The 9,895-nt window shown below is 37.6% G+C and overlaps 1 protein-coding gene across 5 annotated transcripts in view; it reads left to right on the plus strand.

The window, feature by feature from the left end:
- The window catches only part of PAICS (phosphoribosylaminoimidazole carboxylase and phosphoribosylaminoimidazolesuccinocarboxamide synthase), a 51,689-nt gene extending 42,348 nt beyond the window's left edge, over nucleotides 1–9,341 (plus strand). For all 5 annotated transcript variants that reach the window (XM_060655728.3, XM_060655729.3, XM_060655730.3 and 2 more), the window contains 2 exons: nucleotides 31–189; nucleotides 6,253–9,341. In XM_060655728.3, coding sequence (XP_060511711.1) covers nucleotides 31–189; nucleotides 6,253–6,419 — 326 coding nt within the window. In that variant the 3' untranslated portion in view covers nucleotides 6,420–9,341. The remainder of the gene's footprint in view (nucleotides 1–30; nucleotides 190–6,252) is intronic.
- The last annotated feature ends 554 nt before the right edge of the window (nucleotides 9,342–9,895 follow it).

The following is a 9,895-nucleotide window of genomic DNA, read 5'->3' on the forward strand; positions in this document are numbered from 1 at the left end:
CTTTCAATTACATGTGTGTAATTTCCCTAGGGGATGGCATTCCTACTGTATTTGTGGCAGTGGCAGGCAGAAGCAATGGTTTAGGACCAGTGATGTCTGGTAACACTGCATACCCAGTGATCAACTGTCCTCCACTCACTCCAGACTGGGGAGCTCAGGATGTGTGGTCTTCTCTTCGACTACCCAGTGGTAAGATGCATTGAATCTTTAAAACTGTTAAAAAATTTGGAACACACAAAATAGTAGAGAGAATAACATAATGAAATCTCATATACCTATTACTCAGCTTCATCATTTAACATCTTGTTACACATGTAGCCCTTCCCTGCTGGATTATTTTCAAGCAGATCTTAGATAACAGCATTTTATACTTAACTATGCTTCTCTAAGCAATAAGAACTTTAGTTTTTAAATCATAATCATGATACCATATTCATAATAAGAAAAATTAGTGATAATTTCTTAAAATCCTCTAATTTTCAGTTAGTGTTCAAGCTTTTCTGATCATCTCATTTGTTTTTACAGTTGATTTGTTCAAATCTGGATCTAACACAGTCCTTACAGTGCATTTAGTTGATCTCTCTCTTAAAGTCTTTTAATTCTCCTCCTTTTTTTCATTTATTCTATAGAATATTTAACATTTTGGATTTGGCTAATTACATTTCTGGATGTTTAACATGCTTTTCCATCCCCTGTATTTTCTATAAACTGGTGGTGAGATCTATAGTTAGATTATGTTCAGATTTGTTTTTTTTCCCCCCAAGAATACATCATTCGTGGTATGGAGTTTTTTAAGGTAAATGTGATTGTTACTTCTGTAGAGGAAATGAAATTTTATTTCTATAAATTAGGGGCCAGAATAAATAACATATAAGGAAGTTTATCAATTGTCTGAGCAGAATCTCATGAGTAATATATTGTGGTAGTTTTATCGTAGTCCAAGATAATGATCTGATCTGCAAGTCCTAGGAGTCAGTATTGTTTCAGTAAGAGTTGATTTGCTTGTTACTTAAGCCCCAAACTTTTTCAGAGTTGTGTAAATCTGCTCTTGGTATGTTAAATATGTTAAGTGCTTGAGCCCTCCAACCTGTTCCAGTATGGACTGGCTTCTCTCTAGGCCTACTTGTCCTGTTATTGTCTTTTTTTTTTTTTTTTTTTCCAATATATGAAGTTTATTGTCGAATTGGTTTCCATACAACACCTAGTGCCCATCCCAAAATGTGCCCTCCTCAATACTCATCACCCACCCTCCCCTCCCTCCCACCCCCCATCAACCCTCAGTTTGTTCTCAGTTTTTAAGAGTCTCTTATGCTTTGGCTCTCTCCCACTCTAACCTCTTTTTTTTTTTTTTCCTTCCCCTCCCCCATGGGTTTCTGTGAAGTTTCTCAGGATCCACATAAGAGTGAAACCATGTGGTATCTGTCTTTCTCTGTATGGCTTATTTCACTTAGCATCACACTCTCCAGCTCCATCCACGTTGCTACAAAGGGCCATATTTCATTCTTTCTCATTGCCACATAGTACTCCATTGTGTATATAAACCACAATTTCTTTATCCATTCATCAGTTGATGGACATTTAGGCTCTTTCCATAATTTGGCTATTGTTGAGAGTGCTGCTATAAACATTGGGGTACAAGTGCCCCTATGCATCAGTACTCCTGTATCCCTTGGGTAAATTCCTAGCAGTGCTATTGCTGGGTCATAGGGTAGGTCTATTTTTAATTTTCTGAGGAACCTCCACACTGTTTTCCAGAGTGGCTGCACCAGTTTGCATTCCCACCAACAGTGCAAGAGGGTTCCCGTTTCTCCACATCCTCTCCAGCATCTATAGTCTCCTGATTTGTTCATTTTGGCCACTCTGACTGGCGTGAGGTGATATCTGAGTGTGGTATTGATTTGTATTTCCCTGATGAGGAGCGACGTTGAACATCTTTTCACATGCCTGTTGGCCATCTGGATGTCTTCTTTAGAGAAGTGTCTATTCATGTTTTCTGCCCATTTCTTCATTGGATTATTTGTTTTTCGGGTGTGGAGTTTGGTTAGCTCTTTATAGATTTTGGATATTAGCCCTTTGTCCGATATGTCATTTGCAAATATTTTTTCCCATTCTGTTGGTTGCCTTTTAGTTTTGTTGGTTGTTTCCTTTGCTGTGCAGAAGCTTTTTCTCTTCATAAGGTCCCAGTAGTTCATTTTTGCTTTTAATTCCCTTGCCTTTGGGGATGTGTCAAGTAAGAAATTGCTACGGCTGAGGTCAGAGAGGTCTTTTCCTGCTTTCTCCTCTAGGGTTTTGATGGTTTCCTGTCTCACATTCAGGTCCTTTATCCATTTTGAGTTTATTTTTGTGAATGGTGTGAGAAAGTGGTCTAGTTTCAACCTTCTGCATGTTGCTGTCCAGTTCTCCCAGCACCATTTGTTAAAGAGACTGTCTTTTTTCCATTGGATATTCTTTCCTGCTTTGTCAAAGATTAGTTGGCCATACGTTTGTGGGTCTAGTTCTGGGGTTTCTATTCTATACCATTGGTCTATGTGTCTGTTTTTGTGCCACCTGCTATGGTCTTAGGATCTCTCTTTACCTGGACATGCATTTTGCCTTTCTCTAGTCTTAGATCTTCTGTTTCCTATGTCATGTGTCTTCCCCTTTCTCTGTTTACTCCTAATTTGTCAGAGAGCATTCTTAGTTAACTCCCTGAGGAAGGAGTACAGTTGGTAAACTTTTTTGACACCTCATATCTATAACATATGTTTTAGCATAGCCTCATACTCCACAATTTAGTAATGGAATCTGGGGTTGAAAATTATTTTCCTTCAGAATTTTGAAAACATTACTCCATTGTCTTATATAGAGTTATTGAGAACTCTGGCACCTTTCCACCATTCCGATTCTAAGTTGTTTATGAATTTGGTTTCTTAAGTTTTGCAAAGGTGTGTCTTGAGTATTTTCATCTTGGGCTTTCAGTGGGCTCTTTTAATCTGAAATGCTGAGGGGCACCTGGGTGGCTCAGGCAGTTAAGCGTCCGACTTTGGCTCGCTCACGATCTCACAGCTTGTGAGTTCGAGCCTGGCGTCAGGCTCTATGCTGATGGCTCAGAGCCTGGAGCCTGCTTCAGATTCTGTGTCTCCCTCTCTCTGCCCCTTCCCCAGCTCACACTATGTCTCTGTCTCTCTCTCTCAAAAATAAACATTAAGAAAGAAAATCTGGAATGCTGATTCTTTAGTCTGGGAAATTTTCTTCAATTAACTAATAATTTCCTTCCCCCTCCATTTTCCCTCTTTTCTCATTTTTGGATTTATTACTCAAATTTGAACCATTCTGATTTCTAGTTTTTCTGTCTCTTATTGCTGTACTTTCTGGAATATTCCCTTAACTTTATATTCCAGCCCTTCTATTGAGTTTTTCATTCTAGATACGGAATTTTTAATTTCTTAGAGCTGTTTTTTGTTCTCTGGTCTTCCCCCTCCCCCATCCTTTTTTTTTTAATCTTTGCAATAACATTTTTTTTATCTCTCTGAAATTATTATAGTTTCTTTCACATTAGTTCCTTTTCTCACCTATCTGGTGTCTGGTAATCCTTGGCTGTAGAGTGCAGCGTTAGAAAAGACCAGTGGGAAGGTCTGTGCAAGTGGATGGCACTTGTCAAAAGTGGGTTCCACTGTGGGGTGATCTGGAAGGGTTGTCTTTGAATAACCCCTCACATCAGTGTCACTTCATCTTTTCTCATGTGTGACCAGAATTACCCAAAGAATCTTTCTATTCTCAGTCTCCTCTACCTGGAGGAATAAACCTTGCTGCCAGCATTCTGGAATTTGATGATTTTAACATGTATATAAACTAAATCCCCTGTTTTCACTGTAGCATTTCTTGCCTCAATTGTACCTGGTGCCCTCCAGTCCACAGAAGTCTGGACCAAAGTCTGTTTTACCTTCAAAAAAAGTAAAGATTGCACTATGGTGCTGAAGGGGCAATTGCTCACGTACATTGAATGGGGCAAGGGAACTAATGGCCTAACTGCTTCTCGACTTTCAGCCAGACTTTTTTTCCGGGGGGGGGGGGGGGGGGGGCTCATTTTTCACCTCCACTTCTCCCTTCAGAGGTATCTGGTGCCACTAATTCTACAGCCTTTGCATGGGTTTTTTTTTTTTGTTTGTTTTGTTTTTTTTTGTTTTTTTTCAACGTTTTTTATTTATTTTTGGGAGAGAGAGAGACAGAGCATGAACGGGGGAGGGGCAGAGAGAGAGGGAGACACAGAATCGGAAACAGGCTCCAGGCTCCGAGCCATCAGCCCAGAGCCCGACGCGGGGCTCGAACTCACGGACCGCGAGATCGTGACCTGGCTGAAGTCGGACGCTTAACCGACTGCGCCACCCAGGCGCCCCTGCATGGGTTTTTTAATGTTGGTCACATTGCTTTTCCTTTTTCCCTGCTTCCAGTTTAGGATAAAATTTTCCTATTTTACTAAGTTAGTTACCACTCCGTTTCCTTTTCAGCTGGCCAAATGTTATTGCTGTATCTCCCCGTTCTTATATGTTTATGTCTATTTTATTTCCTTTACTGCTGTTTTTATTTTTAATTTTTTTAAAGCTTTGGCAGATCATTTTTAGTTAATTCAATATAAAAAATAGGATGCCATTAATAAAAATATTTTTACAGCTGGACATGTTTGGTCTATAGTCAGTAAACATGTATTGAAAAAACCTTTTAGTGTAACATTCAGCTATTTACTGCTGTTTTTATACAGTTTCACGGATATACTTTGTGATTAACCCATCTTTAGATCTTTAGCTAGATATCTGATTGTATCAGCTACTCTAGTGAAAAATTTAGTATGGCTATAAATGAAAGTCTAACTAAATTTACGCTAGGGAATAGTATAGGTATTATCAAGGGAGTTTAGTAAAGGGGAAATGTGACAAGCAAAACTTTGTCAGTTTTTATCTAGTACTGTCCAAGGAGAGAGAGGGAATCCGAAGATTTGTGCATTTTGGTCAGTAGAATTGGGGATAATCTTTTGGGGAAAAGTTTTACAGTGGCCTTTGTAAAATCCTGAAAACTCTATTTCTCTTTCTCTTATGGCATGCTCACTAGACAACCTAATTTTTGGTAGTTAAGCTTTCCTGATATCAGAAAGGGAGTCCTGAGCAATAGGCACAGGTATTTCAGACTCGAGTAGAACCCTGTGCCTAGAATACTACTACTACTAACAGTTGACATTCATTGAGTACTAGATGCCAGGCACTGCTTCAAGCACTTTATCTGTATTCACTTGTTGAATCCTCACATAAGGTAACCACTAGTTATCATTCCCATCTTAATAGATAAGGACACTAAAATTAACGTGACAGCTGTCACATAGTAAGTGATGGAGCTACACAAATTGGTTTATTAATACAAACTAATAAATTGTGTGATTTTTACTTTATTCTTACTGGGGGTAGTGGAAGTCAAAGAGCCTGATGAATTCCAAGAATATTAGGGAATGGAGCTTTGGGATCTATAAGCTAGTTAGTACTTAACTTGAGTGACACAGAGGTAGTAGTACCACCCCAAGAAACTCTGCCTGAGCAAACATTTGCCCCCCACAAGGAAGTTACTTTCTTACTATACTGTCTTTTAGATCTTGTTAATATTGAATTTACTTATAACCTGATATTTGGTAAAATTATTCTTTGTTTGGACTTGTTATTGCTTAAAGATTTAGAATAGTTCAATTGCAAAGACAAAAGTAGCACCTAGAAAATTATCAAAAAGATTAACACACTTCAAGTTTGTCTAAGAACAGGTGCTTCTGTCTACTTGATCTTTGTTTTATTTCTATTGTCTTTCACCAGGGATTTAAAAGTTTATTGTATGTGAAAATAACTTTCGAAAAGGTGCATTTCTTTATAGTTGGATTCAGTGAAAGAGTGATAGACACTGTATATAAAATAGCTTTTCATGGTACAAAATTATTATCCTCTTATAATCTACTTTACCACTCTAGTAGTAGAGATAGAAACTCCTGCAGATCCTACTTTAGACAAGGATGATACAGTAGCTTTTTATGGTCTTTGGTTAACAGGACTTCTCTGAGTGTAAAATAGTTTACTAGGGGGGCCTGGTTGGTTCAGTTGGTAGAACATGTGACTCTTGATCTCAGGGTCGTGAGTTTGAGTCCCGTGTTGGGTGTAGAGATTACTCTAAAAAAATAGTTTACTAATGGTGTTTTCATTATTGACAGCTCAATTTTCTGTCTTTTCCGTTTTGAACCATTAGGTCTTGGCTGTTCAACCATACTGTCCCCAGAAGGATCAGCTCAGTTTGCTGCTCAGATATTTGGATTAAACAACCATTTGGTATGGGCCAAACTGCGAGCAAATACATTGAACACATGGATTTCCTTGAAACAGGCTGACAAGAAAATCCGAGAGGGCAATTTATAAGAACATCATTGTTTTGGGGTTTTTTTTGTTTGTTTGTTTGCTTTTAGGAGAAAAACTACATTTCTTGTTTAGCTTCAGAAAAAAAAAATCAAAATTTTTTAAATCAGAGAAAACAATTTACTAGTGAATAAATGCTTTTCTAGATTCATGGGTTAGTAGACTATATGGACATAATTATTAGCATTTCTTTAGAGGAAGTGAAATTACTGTAAGAATACTTTTAAAATCTCTTTAGCTATTGTATGGTCATTGTTAGGTAGATAACAATCGGATATATTTCTTAAATGCTAATAATGTCCTATTGTCGAGCTCTAAAGTTACTACTTGACCTTCTGAATCTCAACCCATAAGTTTTAGAAAGTTAAAATGCCTGTATCTTAGAGTGATAAGAGAAAAATATAGTCAGTCCTCTTTTACATTATGATCTTTACAAAATCCTAAGGGCATGTTGTTTTATTTGCAGTCAGTATCTCAGAATAGATGTGTATTTAGCTGTAGACAGAGATGCTGCTTTGTTTTGTTTTTGCTTTCTTAAGAAAAGCTGAGATGGGTGTTAGGGGTAGGAAAGACTAAGTAAGATAAAGGGATACTGTGGAAGCCATGGAAAGGGGACTTTTCTGAGAACTTCTCTGCTGGGTGTTAGGGCAATTCCCCATGGAAAAAAAAAGTATAGTGTGAATCACCTTTGCCATTCCAAATGAAAGATTTACTTAGCTATTATGGGTGCCTCTGTGATCCTAAAATTCTTTTAATTCTGATAATACATGTTTTAGCCAAACTAACAATCCTCAGCCTAATGTCATTTTTGAAAACTGGAATCTCCTAGTTGATAACCATTAAGTAGTTTCTTTCTTACAACGGAAGTCTGAGCAGGGTACCCAGTGAGATTCACCTCTAAGAGAGCAGTTGTTACTGAGAGGTGTTATAGTTCATCATCAATCTGTAAGCCATATTTGGAAGTCACTGTTAGGTTGTGCAGTCCTGAGTACTTTTTATAGATCACTAAACTTTAATCTGAATGTCCATGAACCCCTTAAACTTCCAGGTAAAATTTTACATATATGTTCACATTTATAAAAATGGGGCAACCATAGTTTTTATCCAAAAGACCTGCATCTTCAAAAATGTTAAGAATCTCTGGGATGCCTGGCTGGCTTAGTTCGTTAGCCTCCGACTCTTGATTTCAGGTTGGGACATGAACTCAGTCATGAGATTGAGCCCTGCATCAGGCTCAACCCTGGGAGGGGGCCTGCTTAAGATTCTCTTACTCTGCCCCTCCCCCACTCATTCTCCATCTTCCTTCCCTCCCTCCCTCCCTCCTTCTTTCTCACTCTCAAAATAAACTTGCTTTAAAAACATTGATCTCTGCTACAGATCAAATCTGGATAAGACCCTTGCAATGGGCTTATACTGTCTATACCTTTTCATCTCCCTCTCAGCTGTTAACAAGCTATCATCTCATATCATTTCTTTTACCTGGTTTCTGTGGGGCAGGGTATGATTGACCTAAGCCACTTCTTTCTTGACTAGACACCAAGATACTCCAACCTCAGTCCTGAAGTTTTTCTTACATTATTCTTTCCCCTTAAGTATTGATGTTTCCTACACAGTCTCTCCATTATTTATAAGTAATCATTGGAGTAACTCCTTAAGCTAAAACCAGTATTACTGATTGCTGGCGCTGTGTTTGTAGTCTTGTATTTCTGTCTGAATGCTTTAAACTTAGTTCATCTTCTACCCAGCCTGTTAACTCTGGCTACACTCACTGCTCCAAATCAGAAGTGTTATTTCATACTTGATGTTTTTCTTATATTAGCATCTCACTTATTACCAAGTTTTTAATTAACCCTGTTTACCCATCATCTGTACAAAAGCTTCAAGGGGAGGTCAAATTCTGCATTATTAGGCTGATCTAGAAGGTCTCCATTCTCAGTGTTTTGAAGTTGTCTAGGACTTACAACATAAATTTACAATCTCTTTTGCAGTTTAGGTTCCTTTGAAAATGAATGCCATTGACTCTGCCCGTAGAGATTAGAGATTGCACACACAATTTACCAACAGATTTCATTGGTTTTTGGTGTTCCCTTGAAGCCTATCCATGGTCTGTAGTTTAAGAATTACTAATGAAACTCATCAAGGGAACTCGCTTTCCATAATTTTTCAACTGTCACTTAATCTATGAGATTAAAAACCTTAATCTTTAATCTCTAAGAACCTTAAGTTCTTAGAATGAGCTATTAAAATCTATTCTGTTATTAAAATTTGTTAGTTACTAGAGCTTCATCTTCACGCTCTGTGAAACCTTTCCAAATCCCTTCTAGCTACAATGGCTACAAGTAGTTCTTTGTTGGGTTGGAAGCTCCAGTAGAGGAGAGGATAGAATCTTATACTTTATTTCCTTCCTCACATTGCCATGTGCTATGCCTGTCTGCTAGAGATGGGAGAATTATAAAAACCATGTTCTGCTTCATTCTTTTATGTTCACAAGGACAATTAAAAAGATACAATTTCAACATCTTTAAACTTTGGCTTTGTTGCTTCTGAATAGTCATTGGCTGTAGTTTCAACTCTTCTATCCCTACCTAGCAAAAACTTCACCTGTTTTTGTGTAGTACATGAAAAAAAATTCAAATATTTAGACTAGTGGATAGAACTGACCTTTTTTTTTTCTTTTTTTCTTTTAATTTTTATTTGGTAAAGAGATAGCAAGCAGTGGAGGGACACAGATAGAGGGAGACAGAATCCCAAGCAGGCTCCGCAAGGCTCCAGCACAGAGCCCAGTGTGCAGCTTGAACTCAGGAACCGCAAGATCATGACCTGAGCTGAAGTCAAGCGTCAGGTGCTTAACCAACTGAGCCACGCAGGTGCCCAGGACTGACCATTTTTAATGGTCATTATCCACTTCACTACTAGCTTCATAGATATATATATATATATATATATATATATATATATATATATATATATATATATATATATATCTTCAGTAGTGTTGTTACATTAGTACTAAAGTTCTTACTTGAAAGTATTTTTAACTGTTACCTAAATTAACTTACACAAATTTACCTGGTTTGCCATCTTTAGGTGTTTGTACTTTCTGTGGGCTTGTAGGTAAACATAAAAAGAAGAAAAATTTCTCCAAGTCATGTAGTACTTAAACTTTGTATCATAAAATCATGTTATAGTTGCTGTTGCTTTAATGCCTTCTGAAATGAAAACACTGTAGCCAAATAAAAGACAAAGATAAGTTCTTGTGTGAAGCTTTATTAATTCATCTATTCATGAAATACATGTTTTGCCTGGTTTAATTCTAAGCCCTAAGAAAGCAGCAGTAAATAGAAACAAGACCCCCACTGTCACAAAAATCTTATTGGGGACTACAAACCATGAAAGATCAGGTAGCCTTAGGAAAGTATAAGTGCATATGAAGACTAACCAAGGTGATAGGACAGTGCTGGGAATAAGAGGAAGGCTCT

Source organism: Panthera onca, chromosome B1 (genome assembly GCF_046562875.1).
Source record: "Panthera onca isolate mPanOnc1 chromosome B1, mPanOnc1 haplotype 2, whole genome shotgun sequence".
NCBI classification, from domain to species: Eukaryota; Metazoa; Chordata; class Mammalia; order Carnivora; family Felidae; genus Panthera; species Panthera onca.